Source organism: Balaenoptera musculus, chromosome 13, assembly GCF_009873245.2.
Source record: "Balaenoptera musculus isolate JJ_BM4_2016_0621 chromosome 13, mBalMus1.pri.v3, whole genome shotgun sequence".
Classification (NCBI taxonomy): domain Eukaryota; kingdom Metazoa; phylum Chordata; class Mammalia; order Artiodactyla; family Balaenopteridae; genus Balaenoptera; species Balaenoptera musculus.
In genome coordinates, this window is record NC_045797.1 from 52,137,030 (window position 1) to 52,155,661 (window position 18,632).

Below are 18,632 nucleotides of genomic sequence, written 5' to 3' on the forward strand. Positions count from 1 at the left end.
TGGCTGGCAGTCCCCGAAACACAGAGGCCAGGCGGGGGTGGGCATTGGGCATTGCCAATATGGTCATTTGCATCCTTTGTGCATCTTCAAGGGGTAAGAGAAAAGCTGAAACCACATCTAGGTTTGGGAATTTGGAATCCCTAATGTCTAAAAGGCAGTGAGCTTCATTAGTGCCACCTTGACACTCACCAAGGAGATAAAAATGTTCATCAGGACTGAGAAATAAGATTTAACGTCATTGTATTTATTAGGTTCTGAAACAATACACATTCACATCCTTTTGAATACAGTACATTTGGCACAATAATGTTTACAATGAAATAACACTAACGAATGGCAAGAGATTAAAATTACATCCAGAAAGGGAAAAAATGTACAAATAAAGCATCACAATACAAAAAAAAAATCCCTAAAATTGAATACATTTTATATTTAGCCAGACTTATTTTGCACATAATTTAAAAAGAGGTAATTTTTTAGCCTTCTTTTTTTTTTTTTTTTAAAGCAAGAATGCATTGCTTTTTCACCTTTGGAGGAAAAAAAAAATGTTTCCACTTCACAAAATCCATTATGAGAGAACACAGGAGAACAGCTATCCTTCATATATTTTTTTGGCATTTTTTTGCACTCCCGTCCCCCCCTTTTTTTTCTTAAAAGAAAAAAAAAAGAGAGAGTGAGTGAGCGAGCTGGAAAGATTAGAAAGAACTGGCAGAAATGAAACAGTGTGGTTGCTTCCAAAGTCTTGTGAAAGCTGAAATGAAACAATGACTACTCACGGAACACACAAGCCTTATTCTATAGACTACATGGGATTTGAATCTGCCTGTATGAGAACTTGATGAGCTCCAGCCCCAGACAGGAGGCATCCCAGCGAGCCCAGCTTTGGGGGCTGGAAGGGGGCATCTCTGGGCCAGGCAACCCGCTGAGTGATTGCCTGGAGCTGCCTGGTGGAATGTATTATTATTTGACTTCCCAACAAAAATGCCAGTTGTCCTTTAGGAAGGCCCAACCCCTGCTGACATGGGAATACCTTGGACAAGGCCAGTTGGCATTATAGTCAGAGTTTGCTTGGTGTTTCAAAGTCCATCAGGGTGAAGGAAGCAGAGGAGAAAACAGAGAGCAGTGGTGATGCACGAGTAAGATGGGCAGTATTGTCATGTCTTCCTAAAAAATGAGATGATGCCACCATGAAGATGTTTCTGTGCTTGTCCTCAACTCCAGAAGACAGTCTCTCCCCAGTATGTCAAGTTACCGAAGATCAATTAATCTACTGTTCTTCATCTCTTCACTGGTATGCCAAACACACAAATTGATAGAGCATAATATTTGAAATTATCGTAAGAACAGTTAATAATTACACCTGAGTTTTAAAAAAATCAAAACAAAAGAGAACTGAATGGCATCACTAGTAACCAAAGCTACGTGACCAGCCAGATACAAATATGGACACCAGCTAAGGGGCCCCAGCTAGTCACTGTCAAAACTTTGAAACCACCATCCAGAACATTCCTTTCTCTTTCCCATCTCTATCAGGGCATAACAGAGCGCAGGAGAACTATATGTGAGTTTACATCTTTTAAAATAAACCAAAATGAAATCAACAATACAAAGAACACCCCTCCCCCCCGAGAAGAAAAAAGAAAGAAGGAAACACACCTTATCTCTCGGTAACTTGAACCAATACACTCAGAGAGTATTGCACCTGGACATTATTATAATTATTCTTTCATAGACTAAAGTTTTATAATATGCCTGAACATGCAGCAGTTGATACCTCTAAATTCAATGAATTAATTCCACAGGCCTTGCAGCAAACACTATATACAAAAATCTCAAATGTACAAAAGGCAAAAAGCTTCATTAGTGCCACTTTGCCACTCACAAGTATATATATTTAGGGGCAGCTGGGAAATCCACGTGCAACAGTTGGAATGGATTCCATTCCCTGCTAAATCAGTTCAGTAAAATAGATAATCAAACGACCTCCAGGAAACATGTACACAAAGCCACAGAGAACCCTTGGAAATCAAAGAATGTAACACTGTTAGCATATCTACAGGAGGTAATGTCACATCCATTAAATAGTGTCCACATGAGTTGCCATTGCATGTCACACAGAAACAAAACTCCGAGCGCATCTTGCCACCCTGTCAGTTTTCAAATAAGTCGCTCTTCAATCTCCTGATACCCTCTGCATAACCCACGTTTAGCCTCACTCTGCTTGTTCCAAAAGCAGATATTTCATATTTAACTTTACACGTTTAATGTTTAAAAACCACAACACAGTAGTACTACCATTTGGTAGAAGTGCGCAAAAATTACACACTGCTGCAGAAAATAAATAGAGTTGATGCTGGGGACTTAGGACGAAACTGGAAAGAGAATCTGGGAGGCGAGTTTTGCTAGGACCCCAGGGCCTTGGCCATCTCTGCGGTGGCCTTGGAGTTCAGGCAGAACTTGAATAACATAGAGCACTGCTAGTTTCCTTTCCTCTCAATTCACGGAGCCCCACGTGCCACGAAAGCATTCAGAGCATAAACCTTGGACGATGATTTATTAGCCCTTTAATATCTACCTGTATTAACACTGGAATTTATATCTTTTGGCCAATTAGAAAGCAAATTTGATAATCTATTTTTCAAATGTTAACAGAGTTCAAAATCAAATTTCTTCTTCTACGGAGAGCGATTTCTTCCACAAGACACATGCTTACACAACTTTGGCATGCCCCAAAGCTAAAACCAAAGCAAGCGAGAATTAGCCATTCCAGAGCAAACCAACACAGGGAGCCAACCCGGGCATCTCCCAGCCTCTCTCCTTCCTGGGCATGCCTTGAGGGTGCCCATCTTTGGGCTGAAGAAGCACCAGTCTCTTCTTCTGGATAGAATGGCAGACGGTGGCAGGCGGGGAGACCGGAGGGATGAGAAGCAAGAGTTGTCAGGACTCTGCGTCCACGAGCAGAGCCAGAGTCTCGTTAGCTTTTTTTTTTTTTTTTTTCCTTTTCTTTTCAGTAAAAGACCTGAAGTTGCTTCCCTGCCAGAAGCCTCCGTGGAGTGAAGAAGCCAGGCTTGCCAACAGACCAGACTCGGCAGTGGGTCCAGTGAACTGCTGACGCCACACGATTCTGCATTACTGGTGAGACAAGAACCAAGAGTGCCTTCTGGTCACCAGGTGGGAAGAGGGAGGAGCTGGCCTGGGGCGAGGGAATGCAATAAATAGAGGGTGGACAAGGGACTGGGGCTCCGGGGAGGAGAAGTAGTTCAAGACCGTCCGACGGGAAAATAGGAATCTTCCCGGCGCCCCTGCTTGCAGCATCACCAAACTCCACCTGGAGCGGCTTCTCAGGGCATCAGGTCTTCACCAAAGTAGGAGAAGCCTTTGAATTCCTCCTGGTTGATCTGCTTCACAATCGCTTCGTCCACGAGCGTGAGTACCGGCTCTTCCCGGGTAAAGTCTTGGTCAAAATTATTGACGTCTCTTTTGGTTTTCTGTGGGAAGATAAGAGAAAGCACTGACTCCAGGCTGACCTTCCTCCCCAGGGCCCCCCGCAGGGAGTGGGCATCGCGCTGACCAGCCTCTCGCCAAAGCAGACCTCTAGCTACTGAGAGCAGACATCGAGCTGTTCCAATGAGGTAACGATGAATGGCCCCAGGACCGGGAGGTGATGGAGGACTTGGAGAGGAAGAATGAGTCCAGGTGAGAAGGAAGACGGGGTGAGAGGTATGATGGAAAAGCAGGGAAGTGGGATTCCCATAGACTGTGTGTGTGGGGTCGAGTGTGTGTGCGTGTGTGTGTGTGTGTGTGTGTGTGTGTTCCGGACACTCCCCCTTCCAGCATCTGCCCTAACCCTCTGGCTCCACTGAGACTTCCCTTCCTGTGATCCAGGAAATGAACTTGAATCTCCCTCCCACAAGGTCTCCAGTGGTCTTTCTTCCATAAAGGTAAATCCCCATTACCTTGCCATGTCTGCTCCAGATGTCATCTTCTCTATAAGTAGGAGGATGCATGGGATGGGGGGGGGGGGGTGGGACCATCTTCTGGGAAACCTGCCTTGATCCTCACCTGCTATTTTGTGTTCCCACGTTATTTCTATTATTATACTCAAGACACTGACTTGCAGTGAATTGTTAATGCTTTTGTCCTGACCATGAGCTCCTTAAAGGCAGAAGCCTTGTCTGACTCAGCCTTGGGTCCCCAGCAGTCCCCTGCACTAAGCATCTACTGAATGAGTGAATACATCAGCAAGCCCACCACTGACTTCCCAGCTCAGAAAGACCCATACCCAGCCGGAGGTTCAAGTTACCAAAACTGGGCTTATGGTCTGTGGAGGGTGGAGGGCAGCAACCAAACACATCCTGGGTTTTGGAGAAAATCAGGAAGTATGAATAATGCTCTCTGCCTTTGGGGGTTCACTGCTGAATCGGGAATTAGTATTCCTGTCTAGAACACACTGCAATCATTAGAAAAACTTTCATGGAGTAGTCAGGGCCCGGCTGAGACTTGAAGGATGAGTTACAATCATGTTGGTAGAGATGGGAGGAAGGCACCTTGGCAGAGAGGAAGATGGTTAAGAAGATGGGAGCAAAGTTCTGCAGAACATGGTTTGGGAAGTGCTGCTTTACAGTTTACAGCATCTTCACGTTCATTTGCTCACTGATCCTTGGAACAGGCAGGTGTTATTATCCTGATTTTACAGATGTGGAAACCGTGGCTCACAGAGGTTTGGTGACTTGCCCAGAGTCACCCAGTGAGTTCAGAGCAGAGCCAGACTCAAATCCAGCTCTCAGCATGATGCCTCCCGTGGTGTAGAACGTCTGGAAAGCTGGGTACTGGAGACGTGGGAAGACACGGCAAGAGTCAAATTCAAACAGGAGACATTTAGGTCAAACCACTAGGCTGAAGCAAAGCCAGAACAACTTGCTGGTAAGCCAGCATGGTGGGAGACGTCTGTGGGTTGGGGAGAGAGTGGTGACATGGTGAGGTGAGCTCGGCAGGGGAGTCTGTTTTCGAACTTCCCCAGATTGAGATCTGAATCAGATGGACAGCACAGAGCGGAGATGAGCTAGTCTTTCCTATCTTTCAGCGCCCATCAGTCCTGCTTGGCGTCTTCTCTCTGGCCTTGAGCTGCATAGTTCAGTAGGTCTCAGAGACCTTGGAGGGGAGACAAAAGGGGGACACAGAAAAGCCCAAGGGATGGAAACAGGACTTGCCGCAGCAGGATGTGTGTGTCGCCCCTTGACATGGGAAAACTGAGGAGTGGCTTAGTCTTTTCTACAGGAGGGCTGGCCGCAGGCAAGAGAATGACACGTCTCCATCTCCAGTGTGTACAGAGCACGAGGAAAAGGGGGGCCCTCGTGGAGAGGGACTCCAGAGGAGAGCCACAAAGCCCAAACCCAAGTGACGCACGAGGGACACGGGAGGGCAGGTGCCTGGGGAAAGGGTGTGGTGACGCCTCTTCTGAAGATCCCTATCGAAGGAGGGATGGGTTCACTTTGATTGAAGAGGGCTTACAGAGTATGGGCGCGTGGTGCTGGCGGAGCAGCAGGATGGGAGAAGGTGGCAGCAAGACTTTAAGACTTGGGAAGCGCTGAGTATCATCCCAGAAGGCGACCAAGGGGCACCCTCAGTGGGGGCAGGAGGAGAGGGGGAGCAGGGGCAGGAGGGGTGGGAGTTGGTGAAGAAGATTGGCAAGGAATAGGCCAGGAGGGAAACTCAATTGGTAACACCACCAATGGTGGGCTATGCCCAGGTACTTTCAGGGGCGGGACCACCTCCTTCCTGCCTCCCTCTCACTGGTCACTAATGGGGGAGGGGAGCCAGTGTATAGAGAACCTCGGGAAATCTGTAAACACTCTGGCATCGGCTCCCCTGTTTAACTACTTGTGCTTCACCTTTCAATCATTTGTGTCCATTAGTCATGGAAACTGGTTTCCTTTCCTGAGGTCAAATGAGCATAGTGACGGAGCTAGATTCCACAGGATGTCTGAATGTCCCAACTTGCTGACTGCTTACCAGGGAATCGGGCTCAGTCAATACAGTTAGGGACGTCATTTCCAGAGGGCCTCTAGCTCCATGGCGGGCTGGCTTAGGTAGCAATCTAGCTCAGCTCTGGGCTTTCCAGTGGTCCCAGAATCATCTGTGGCATTGGAGCGAGTGTGCCATTCTTCAAGAGCTCTACAGAAGAACACACTTGGCTCATGCAACCCTTATGCAACCCGGCCCAGGCCCTAGTTCCCCTGGAGACAGCTTAGGTGTATGTCAGTCCCTCATTCCCAATTCAAATAACTAACAATTCCTGACTATTAATTAACCTTAGAGGCTTGGGGAGTTTTCCAAAGCAAGTATTTCTGAGAAACCCCATCCCCTGTTAATTGCATGTAGGCAGCATAGCATCCGCATATTTAGAGAGGACTGGGGATTCTATCCTTTACTCACTGGTTTTACTCTTTGGAAAGCCGCTGTCTCCCTTACAGAGTTGGCACGAGACTCCACTCCAAGGTTCTGGTGGGCAAACTCCTAGAGACACTCCCTGTTTAGCTGGATCTTTAGTCACCCCATGTGCCTCTCCTAATATCTAAATGCCTGACTCTCAGCCCCCACCGCACAGCCTGAGAGGTGACACTGGGACAGTGGAACAGCCTTCTAACTCTTCGCACCTTATCTCCTCCATTAAGTCCTTCCCACGTCCTCTGACCTACACGCAAGGAAGGCTGCATGCAGGAGGAGAAAGAGCACTGGCTGGCCTCCCATCCTGGTACCGTCCCCCTTCCTGGTGAGATGACACTGTGAAGGTAACCTCTTTGAGCCTTGGTCTTTTCATCTGTAAAATGGGGGTGGTCACAGGTGCCCTACAGATTGCCTTGAGGACTAAATGAGATGCCAGATGTGAGGTGCCTCCGTGCAGACCCCAACACACAATGGGCACCCAATAAACGTGAGATCCTACCCTGCCTCCGAGTCTTAGCACCGTGTGCCGTGGGCATGCCTCACTCTCTTCTTGGCTGTGTTCCCCGGCACAGCCCATGTGATCTGCCCACGGGTGCCATGAGCTTCGTGAGGGCAGGGCCTGAGCTCACAGTTCTCTGGATGCTTTCAAATCCTGAACTAGTGCTGAGCCAGGGCCTGCCTGAACATCCCGTGCTTCCTCCAGCCACTGAGATTCTTCCAACGGTGGCTTACTGCTCTCGGAAAAAGCCCCAGTTTCTTACCCACTTCTAAGGCCCTCTGGGATCTCGCCCCTGCCCACTTGCCCAGCTTCACCTCCTGGGCCCGGGGAACCATGAAGCCCTCCGGGCTCGCCGGCTTCCTCCTGCATCCGAGCCTTCGCTCAGCTAGTCCTCGGCCCGGAGCACCCGCTCCCCTCCGTGCCTTCTGCCCCATGTCTTCATCACCGAGCTGACTTCTGCTCACCTTTCCCATCTTGGCTCAGATGCCCTGCTTTCAGGAAGCCTTCTCTGTCCCTCCAGGCCTCTTATGGGGGGTTCTATCACCTCTCCTAACTCTCATCACGGCACTTACCACCCTGGGTGTCCGCCTCCTTTTGCAACTAATCTGTGCGCTCCTGGGGGCAGGGACTGGGTTGAACTCGCCATTCCATCCGCGGGATGGCGCACTGCCTGGCACACAGAGAGTGCTCAAGAAATATCAGAGGAAAAAAATAACTGAATGCACGTCTCCTGCTGCTGCTTTATCTAGAGCCACTGAAGTGATCTGGGTTCAGAACCTGTGGCACTCTTGTGCCAGAGGGTGTTTTTGTTTGGAGAAGGTTGAGGTCTGACTCAGAAAGAGCCTGGAGCAGGGCACCCCAGCCCATGGCTGCCCCACAGAGCCCTGAGAGACAGGCAGGCTTAGGTCTGGTTAATGGGGTTTCCTCTCCCTGCAGTGGTCAGCCTGGGCCACTAGGGTTCCTTGACTGCTGGTCTGAGAAAGAAAGAGGATGAACCAGGGTTTGGGCAAATTCTACCAAGACAGATGGGCTAAGAGAAGTTTACGGACTTGGTGGGTATTTGCAGTTGGTGTCAGGGGAAAACAACATTCCTCTTCCCTTTGGCTTCATTGAGAAGTAAGGTCTTGGATTTGAGAGGTCTGGGGCTGACCCTGGGGGGAGGGCACACTTCTGGCATCTGCAGCGGGGGAGTGAGGTAGAACTTATGGAAACAGAGTTACAGGTCACTCCAGATGCCTCTGAGAAACTGCATTTGAGAGGCAAAGGTAGGCGACCTGCCTTTTAAATCGCCCTGAGGCCACTGAGGGCTGGAGGCTCAGCCGGCTGTGGCAGTGTTTGGACCCCAGTGCGGACATGGGCAGGCTGCCTGAATGCTCGCTTCCTGTCTGGCTGGAGCAATTCTTTCATAGCCCTCACTGAACTGAAGTCATAAATACAAGCTTTTAGAGGAGCCAGCGATTTCTGCTTCTGTCTTCTTCTGATTACGAGATCAACAGATGACTTTGTTCTAAAGCACCGAGAAAACTCCCTGGTCTTACAGGCCGGGGCACGGGGCTGTAGTCACCGTGCTGGTCCCAGACCACCTCTTCATCTGTGTCTGGCGTGACAGCAAGGGCATAGGCAGTAGAGTGACCACAAGCCAGGGTCCCCAGACCCATGTGTGTGACCATAACTTTCTGGGGAGACATGCTGTCTTCACGTGGTCTCCAAAAATCCAGCTTTCAGGTTCCACCTCCCTCTTGAGTCTCCCTGACTCCAGCCTCCCTCCATCTCACCCTCCCCTGCAGTCCCCCACGGCACTTCCTGGAACATGCATTTGCTCCCTCCTTGTCATGTTTTTATGTGTGTCACATTTTCCTCTCGTATCCCTCAAGGTACCTACTGCAAAGCAGGGCACACAGCAATCCTTTAATATTCATTTGCTCAAAATCCTTTTATTCGCCGCAACAGTCAAACTCAAGATTCCTCTTAGCTCTGAAATGTCAATATTCTTATCTAAGCTCTTTCTTCTTTTAAATATCTTCAAAGAAAAAGTGAGAATTTAAATAATTAGAATGCTTGCTTAACATCAATTAACTGGATCTTTACATATACACATATATTCATTATACCCATATATTGACAGAGTACATGTCCATATGCTTATACACACATGCTCACCCATGAAGTTAAATGAAATGAGAAACGTATAACTGCATAGTGTTTTGCCTGACAAAAACGAGGCTTGGAACAGAAATTCAAGTCAACTATCATTTGCCTAGAAATCTCTCTCAACATATTCTTCTATCCCTTTCCCCCTTTTTTAATTTTGTTAACCATGAATTGATCATACTTTTGGATTTTCCTTATAGAAAACAGAGCGAGACACATAGAGGGTTTGTCTAGGCTGCCAGTGGAAGCTTTCACAGCACCTGTCTTGCCATGGTGGTGCCCTACCATTTTTTAATCCATTTCCTTCTTAGAATGTGGTGGCCAGAACTGACAGCTCGATTCCTGACTCCGTGGTCTGAGCAATGCCAAGGGAAGTGGTATGACCCTCTACTTGGTGGAAACTCTCAAATTAAATCAATGTCTAAGACGGTGTCAATGTTTTATCATTTCTGAGGTAACTGTGATAAAACAGTGACGCTCTTACAGTTTTATCAATCCAATTTAACCTTGTTATGTGTTGAACTGTGTCTCCCCCAAAAGCTATGTTGAAATCCTAACCACCAGCACCTCAGCCTTATTTGGAAATAAGGTCTTTGCAGATGTAAGGTCATCAGGGTGGGGCCTATCCAGTATGACTGGTGACCTTATAAGAAGGGGAAATTTGGACACAGAGGCAGACACGCACAGGGGGAGGACCTGATAAAGAGACACAGGGAGAACCCACATGAAGAGCAGAGTGATGCCACCACAAGCCAAGGAACATCTGGTGCCACCAGAAGCTGAAAGAGGCAAGGAAGGATTCCTCCACTACGGGTTTCAGGAGGAGCGCGGCTCTGCACGTGCCCTGATCAAAGACTTTCGCATCCAAAACTGAGAGACAATACATCTCTGTTGTTGTAGGCCACCCGGCGTGTGGAACTTTATGGTAGTCCTAGGAAACTAATACAAACCCCTATCTTCTGAAATGGATTTTTTGCATCCAGATGTAACCTCTGACACTTAACTTTGATTTCTTCTTATGGTGGTACTTATTTCTAGGTTGTTAAGATTACCATAAATAATGATTCTGTAATTCACCTCTCTGAATCTCAGTTTATTTACCAAGAAAGTGGGGATAATAAATCTACCTAGCTTGCTGAGGATTGCATGAGAGCATATAAGTAAACCTCACGTAAACTCTAAAGTACTACATGAATGCCATTTTAACTCTGTCATCCATCTTTTCTGCCATATTCTTCAGATTTTTGTCATCCTAAAATTTGATTGGCATGCCTCCCATCTCTTTAACAAGATGCATATAAAAATACTGTATAAGGGAAGTTCAGGCTCAGAGCCCTCTGACCTGCCCTCTGCAAAGAGCTCTCTCACAAAGCTGACCTACCCAGTCGTACCAGCACAGTTTGGGGGTATGGGTGTTAAATCCACTGTGAAGCAACCAGCCATGGTCACTTTTTCCATCTTGTTCAGGAGGATGCCATCCGAGACTTTCCATTGTTTTGCTGGAATAAAGATACACAATGCCTGCAGCATTTCTCTCATCTATTAGTCTAGAGGTGAAGTTAATTGGCTCCAAGCAATTACCATTTTCCCCTAAGTGTCCACAAACTATCTTCTCATAAAACCTTCTAGAAACTTGCTATAATCACATCTATCTCAGAGTATCCCAAACCTCATTTTCCCTCTTTCTGAATACTGGGAGACTGTTTGCCCATGTCCCATCATTTGGTACCACTGCTCTATTCCATCAAATCCAAATAACCAAATAGTGGGCATGGCTGATTCTTCACTAACCTGAGAGATAACTCACCTGGGTCTGGCACGGTGGCTTTCAAACTCGGCTGCACAACAGAACCACCATGGAACTTTAAATGAGAGTGACGCTACACCCACCCCAGAGACTCAGTGTAACTGCTCCAGGATCTGGCCTGGGTGAGTTATAGCTCCCAGGTGACTTCATTAGATATAATTCATTAATTCACTTCTCTTGGGTTTCAGTTCACCCAAGAGTGGTTTTTGCCCTAATCTTTGTACTTTGAAGACATTTCTCTTTGGGGAAAAGTTAGAGGCAAAATAACAGCCTTGCTATTTGTCATTGTTTTCAGTCAGTGGTTCTCCATCCTGCCTGTGCATCAGAAACAAACATGCATCTATATGGACACCTGGGCCTCAACCCACACCTCGTGAACTGGAATGTCCAGGGGTGGGGCCCAGACCTCTGTATTTTTTTTATAGCTCTGTGAGTGATTCTGATGTGCAGCCTTGTTGAGTCCCTCTGTGTAAAGGAGCAGTGGATCTCTTTCTTCCTTCTTTTTCTTAGCAGTTTCAAAGGGACCACACAATATACTGGTATTCCTTCTGAATTTCATGCCATTCCTTAGTTATTTTACATCGGTCTTTATAAAATCAGGATACCCAAGAGCTCACTGGCAAACCACACTGGTTTCTTTAGATGTCGCCCTCTGAGAGGCAGCGTAGCCTAGTGGTTTAGCATGCACGCTAAACTTTGTGGCCTTGGGCAAATCATGAATTCTCTCTTGTGCCTCAGTTTCCTCATCTGTAAAATGGGGATATTAGTAGTCCTCTCCATATACTTGTTATAAGGATTAAGTGAAATAATACATTTAAGTGATGAGAACATTACACAGCAGAGAGTAAATGTAAGTTATTAGTATTGCTTCTTTGTCAATATTGATCACAACAGTATGGTCAGAACAAAGAGCATTGTCTTTGGGATGATCCCTGATCTCAGTTCACAGAATAATCACTGTATCACCAGGGTAACCTGTGTGCTTTCATCTCCTGTGTACTCCAAATACTAGGACTAACCAGTCTTCTCTTAAAAGCTAAGAGCCAGAATTGTGACCCACCCAAGAGGACATTCCTGATCCTTTTATTGCCTTCCTAACCTTCTTTGTCTTTCCCCATTTTCACTGCCATTACATTTACAGTATGTGCTTTGTATATCCTAGTGGGCTATCTTTAAACTTTCTGGAATAAAGCAAGATAAGAAAAACAAAAAGGAAGAAAGAAGATGAATTTTACTTTTAGCAGTGCTGGCTATGACATCATTTCTTCTTTTCTCTGTAATGAGCCAGAGGGTGTGTGTGTGTCCACAGGGAGCTGTAGAGCTGGGGGCAAAGTGGGCAGTGCATGCCTCAGCAGCTGATGTGTTCCTTCAGGAACACAGACCCAGGGTTCCTAGGTCTTCTGAATTCCCAACAAATACCCCAGACACATTTTCATGTTAGAGCTCCTAATTTTTGCCAACTAATTCAATTAAAAATAGAGCAGCCTGGTTGAATGGGTTGCGCGGTCCTCCAGTTTGTGACCTCTGTTTTAGTAAAGCTGTTTCCACCTTTTAGGGAAAAAGAAAATCAAGACGCATTTGCTTTTTAGGCACAAATGATTAGCTTCATGACATGTAAAAATGGGAAGTCACTTGGTTCCTGGTCACTCCCTGGTCCGCAGGAGAGAATCATGGCAGCAGGCTGGCCTCTGCTGCTAGCATACAGAGATGGGGAGCCACCCAAGCCTCAGGTCGAATGCCCCCTCCCCCAGAATCTGGTCCACCGCCTCATCTAAACCATGTCTGAGGGAAAGCCGCTTCACTCCTGAGGCAGTCTGCATATGTAAATGTATTTTTTAAATGGGCTAAGTCCCTCAGACCAACAGGCATTCTGAACAACCAACAAGAGCTGAATTCTGTCAAATCCACTGCTTGATGGAATTCAACTATTCCCCCTCTCTCCTTGTCCCCTCGTAATTGTTTCCCAGACTATTAAAAAATCCACATTTTTACAAATTCCATTTGAAGAGTTGCTTTGGATTTGGGAGTTGCTCCTCCCTCACACCTAGAAATACTTCAGTGATCAAAGGAGTTCAGCCAACTACAATTTGTCTGTAAATCAGTGGTTTATAGGGGTCTATAGACTCAGCCCTCTGGGATCGCCTTTACAGGGGAGGGCAGGTATCCCCGTTATAAAGAAGCTGTTACCAAACATGGAACATTTGTTATGGTGCGTTTTTTTTTTTTAAGATTTATTTTTTTTTTATTGATTAATTGATTGATTGATTGATTGCTATGTTGGGTCTTCGTTTCTGCGCTAGGGCCCTCTCCAGTTGTGGCGAGCGGGGGCCACTCTTCATCACGGTGCGCGGGCCTCTCACTATCGCGGCCTCTCCTGTTGCGGAGCACAGGCTCCAGACGCGCAGGCTCAGTAATTGTGGCCCACGGGCCCAGCCGCTCCGCGGCATGTGGGATCCTCCCAGACCAGGGCCCGAACCCGCGTCCCCTGCATTAGCAGGCAGACTCTCAACCACTGCGCCACCAGGGAAGCCCTGTTATGGTGCTTTTTAAACAAAATTTTGGTGCTTCTACCTGAAGGTTCATTTGGAAGGCAGGGCCAGCTTAGAAACCTACAGAAGCTTGAAAGGGGAACCCAAGATACAACTCCCTGTATCCCCTGCTCCCACAGAAGCAGGGAATGTGGTCCTTGATAAAGTGGGGAGCTTGTTGAGGGGATTTCCAAAGCTGCTTCTACCTGTATATTCCATGGCTCAATCATTTTAAGTAAAACTAAAATATTTCAAACAAGACTTCTTGACCTGGGTTCCCACTCTTAGAGCAGGAATGGCACGTTTTCTGTGAAAGGCCAGCTAGTAAATATTTTTGGCTTTGTGGGCCATGGGGTCTCTGTCACAACCACTCCCCTCTGCTGTGTAGCACGAAGCAGCCCTAGACAAAGTGTCAGTGACTGTGAGTGGCTGTGTCCCAGTAACACTTTATTTATGGACACAGATATTCGAACTTCTTATAATGGTCAAGTGTCACCATTCTTCCTCAACCACTGAAGATAAATGTAAAACCCATTCTTAGTCTGAGGGCTGCACAAAAAGAGGCAGTGGGTTGGATCTGGCCAGTGGGTCAGAGTTTGCCAACCCCTGTACTAGACGAGGGACTTCAGGGCTTCCGGGAACCTCGTGAAATACAATCCAGTGTGTTGTATGTATGGGCACTTTTGGGTTTTCCTGGAGAGAGTTCACCGCAGCAGATTCTGGAAGGGGTGGCAACTTCACTGCTAAGTTAAGAGTCACAGATTTCAAAGTTTCCCCTCAAACAAGGTCTGAAATTCCCTGTGGTACAGTAACTCTGAGGAATCCACAGAGAGCAGAAAGCCCTGAGAAGCAGTCTCAGGGCCGGAAATGTCCCCTTTTGCTCAAGTCCCTCGTACCATGGAGGCCCCCAACATGGGGCGTTGCCTTTGGCCCGTGTGGTGCTCCATGGGAAGGCTGAAGGGTCCCTGTGAAAATGGTTGGGAAAAGTCCCCCGGACGCAGGCTCTCTGTCTAAGGCTATTTCAAGACCAGGTGGAACCACTTGTCTCGTAGCTTTAGCCTCACAGACACAGCATTTCGTCATTCCTTTTAGGGAAGGAGACATTTCTGGGCAGTTCTGAAGGGCGGTGCTGACACCTGCCTCCTGAAACCCTCCCAGGCCTGCCCAGGTCCACACGTGGACACACCTTTGGCTGTGACTATCTGCTGTTAAAACTTGGTAAAAAAGTATAAAGCATACATTTCAGCCAAGATTCATTGTGGGCCGTGTGGTTAAGGACACATCCTCATAGTCTGTACAGCACTCACTGGCCCTTGACGACGTTCAGTTTGGAGTTTTAAATGGCCTAGAGGTGTCTCCAAGTGCCCCAAGAATCTTGGCTCCTTGGCAAGGCAAGTAGCATCTCAGGGCCACCTGCATCTTCTGTCACTCGCAGTACCCAGCTCACAGCCGGGCCTTAACTAAGTAGACCCTGCTGAGTCCCCAGGTGACGGCCCAGAGCAAGAGCTCTTCTCACACAGGGGAGCCCGCCCCTCCAAGACAAGACATGAGAGAAAAGGAGTGCCCGTTTCCCTCTCAAATGCTGCAAAGGAGCTCGGAAACCGTTCCTGAGGCCACAAAGCCTCCATCCTGCTGCTAATAAGAAGGGTCTGGAACTGCTATGTGGGAAAGAAATGCCCCTTCCTGGGGAACCATCCCGAACCCAGGCTGGTCCCCCTCACATACCTTGATCGCCCTGTGCCTCTCTTTCCTGGTCCTCCTTGTAACTGGGGCTAAAAAGTGACTTACTCAGTAACTGTCTCCTGCACAGGCTAGAGGCTCTGCTCGGAGGCCTGCCGTGTACTTCCAGCAGCGGCACGTTTCAGTCCCTCCGTGTGGACAACAGAATAAAGCTCAGGGATGGAGACCTGCCTGATGCATTTAACCTCACAGTTACCACTGCAAAGACTAGCAAGCAGCTGCCCGAGGTGGGCCCGCCCGGGGTGGAGCCAGGACTGGATTCAGCCTGTTCTGACCCTGGGCCGGGCCCCTGGTGTGTGCCGTCCTGCCTCCCGCTGACAGGCGTCAAGGTGGTCACCTGTGCAAAAGGGCTGAAGCGCATTACTCAGCCATAAAAAGAAATGAAATGGAGGTATTTGTAATGAGGTGGATGGAGTTAGAGTCTGTCATACAGAGTGAAGTAAGTCAGAAAGAGAAAAACAAATACAGTATGCTAACACATATATACGGAATCTAAGGAAAAAAAAAAAAAAAAAAAGGCCATGAAGAACCTAGTGGCAAGACGGGAATAAAGACACAGACCTACTAGAGAATGGACTTGAGGATATGGGGAGGGGGTGGGGTGAGATGTGACAGGGTGAGAGAGTGTCATGGACATATATACACTACCAATTGTAAAATAGATAGCTAGTGGGAAGCAGCCGCATAGCACAGGGAGATCAGCTCGGTGCTTTGTGACCACCTAGAGGGGTGGGATAGGGAGGGTGGGAGGGAGGGAGACGCAAGAGGGAAGAGTAATGGGAACCTATTGTATATGTATAACTGATTCACTTTGTTATAAAGCAGAAGCTAACACACTATTGTAAGGCAATTATACTTCAATAAAGATGTTTAAAGAAAAAAAAAAAAAAAACCAACCAACCGACCAACCAACCAACCAACCAATCAGCCAACAAGCAAACAACTGCCTTCTGCCCTGCGTCCCTCACAATGCATGAGGCCGCCATCCCCACTAGGCCCTTTGGGGTCATTTCTTAGACAGGAGGGGTGAAAGGGAATACAGCCCTTCGAAATTCTTCATTATGACCAAGAGTAAGAAATACATGTTATATATGACCTAGTGGACATCACCTCATTCCACCATCCCCAAGAAAAGATGCAGCTCGCTACACTTTACCCTTACCAGATGTGATGCAGTCTATGTTCTAGTCTCTCTACTTTGTTCTTTTCTTTCCTTTTCTCTTCTTCTCTACTCTACCCAATTCTACCCTATCCTAGTCTTCATTAAAAATGCACCTGACCCACTAAACTGATTTTACAACCCACTGATGGGTAGACCTGGAAGTAGGGTAAAGGGGCACCCAGCAGGGGTGTCTGGAGCTGAAAATGTGTAGAAAATACCATGTCGATACGCAGGAATAAAAAGCCTTAGGAGGAGACAGCACCCTGCCTGCTATGGCCTGCCCAAGGCCTGAGCCCCTGTGCCAGGCTCTGCAGCGAGCTGGCCCCATGCGGTGGGACGTGCAGCAGCGGGACCCGTGGCTGTTCCCGCTGAAAGTGGGCAGACGCACAGTGGCAAAGCCAGCCCCGCTCTGCCTCTAACCGGGGGGCCCTTTTTCATTTATCATCGACTTTTCAAAGCAGTGTCATTGTTGACAGCTGTTGAGTTAAGCTACTCTAGGGATGCTTTTGGGTACTCAAAGAAGAAACTTTCCAATCAGTCCTGGCAAAAGCCCTGATCCTGCACTCAACAATCCCCCACTCCAACCCCCCGCCCCGTATTTATGAACATGTCCTGGATGGAGATCAAGCTCTCTTGGCCTGGGATTTATTGTTGCTCTGCCTACTGGCTTTGAAACGGGAACCGTAAACACTCTAATAGATGCCTCTCAAATCACGATGAGGTCACCCACCTTCTCTTACCATTCAACAATTTCAGGTTTCCTAATGCAGGATCTTATCACCCCAAATTCCCAGGCACATACTGGGATAGATCTTGGGCCATAAAAGGTGAGAAGAGAATTTTGAGATGGAACTAAGAGAGAAACATTCTCTGGAAGAACACTGTAGATCTACAGAATTCATTCATTCATTCCACACAGATATATGAATTACTACTATGTGCCAGGAGTTTTTGCTGAGGACGCAGCTGTGAACGAAACAGACACAGATCCCTCCCCTAACACATTAAGCAGAGCTCGCTAGTAGTCTTTGCAGTTGGGTGATGGGCACATGGGGATTCCACTTTTCTCGCTACTTTTGTACATGCTTGAAATTTTCCATAATAAAAAGTTAAAAATGTAAGTCTCAAACACATGATGCTGAGTGAAAGAAGCCAGACACAAAAGAGTGCATACAACATGACTGCATAAACGTGAAGCTCTAGGAAAGAGAAATCTCCTTTCCAGGGACAGAAAGCAGATCAGGGGCTGCCGGGGGCAGAGACACCTGGGAACTGCTTGGGTACAGAGATGTTCTTTACATTCATGAGCCGGTGGTTACATAGGTTTGTTAAACTGCATCAAAATGGACACTTTAAACAGGTAACTTTTCAGCTCTGTAAATGTTACTATAATAAAGTTGATTCAAAACCTGCACACATCCCTGCCCTCATGGAGCACGTTTACACAGAGTGCCTGGGGCTGGGAGAAATCTTAGGGACAATGCAAGTCCCTCACCTTACAGGAAAGGAGCAGAGAGATTCAGTGCCTTGTTCAGGGTTTCACAGACTCTCCCAGCAGGGACCTGGACCCAGCCCCGTCCAGTGTTTTCCTCTCAGCTCACTGCCTGTGATACAGAGTCAGGGCTAAGTTCTGAAATCTCCTGTTCTGGGGTGAGGGTATTCTGCATCATTCAGTGGAACACCCACATCCTAGGTACTTGGGTACCTGTAGCCTGAATCTGCCACACCTCCCCGGGAGGACCATCAATCCTGTCGTTTCCAACACTAGGGGAGGTGCCAGTTGCTTGCGGGGAGAAGGAAGGCGCGGCTGAAGCTCCCAGTCAAGGTCTGGTTTATTTTCCAAGTCATCTCAGCTGACAATCCCCACTCCAGTCTTATCTGCCCATCTCCCCACTTCAGGCAATGATCTTATTTCACTGTCCCCGTCATTCTGGACCCTCCTCCACACCTAGCTGGGCTCACACACCTGAAATACTCCACTGACATCCAAGCTCTGTGCTCAAGAAAACCCCTTTGGGGGTGGAGTAGGTCTCAGAACGGAGGAGCCCGAATAACATGCAGTCTCGAAAAGATGCAGGCCCGTGAGCCAGGTCTTCTCTCTTCGAAGAGACTGAGGTTGATGAACAACCTTAATGAAGCTTCACAAACCCAATGTGTGTTTGCTAGACCCTGGAACTCTAGAATAACGTTTGAGCATCTAGCTGAGGCCAAATCCAATTCTGTTATCACCCCTTATCCCAGCACAAACAATGGGGAGTAAACAGGGCACTGATCCCCCGAGATGCAAAACTGCGTTTC

At 47.6% G+C, this 18,632-nt stretch overlaps 1 protein-coding gene across 2 annotated transcripts in view; it reads right to left on the minus strand.

The window, feature by feature from the left end:
• Positions 1 to 223: 223 nt before the first annotated feature.
• PRKCE (protein kinase C epsilon) overlaps positions 224 to 18,632 on the minus strand; it is a 510,142-nt gene continuing 491,733 nt past the window's right edge. Inside the window, exon 16 of one of the 2 annotated variants that reach the window (XM_036872893.1) lies at positions 224 to 3,488. In XM_036872893.1, coding sequence (XP_036728788.1) covers positions 3,342 to 3,488 — 147 coding nt within the window. In that variant the 3' untranslated portion in view covers positions 224 to 3,341. The remainder of the gene's footprint in view (positions 3,489 to 18,632) is intronic. The other variant, XM_036872894.1, reaches the window with a different exon arrangement.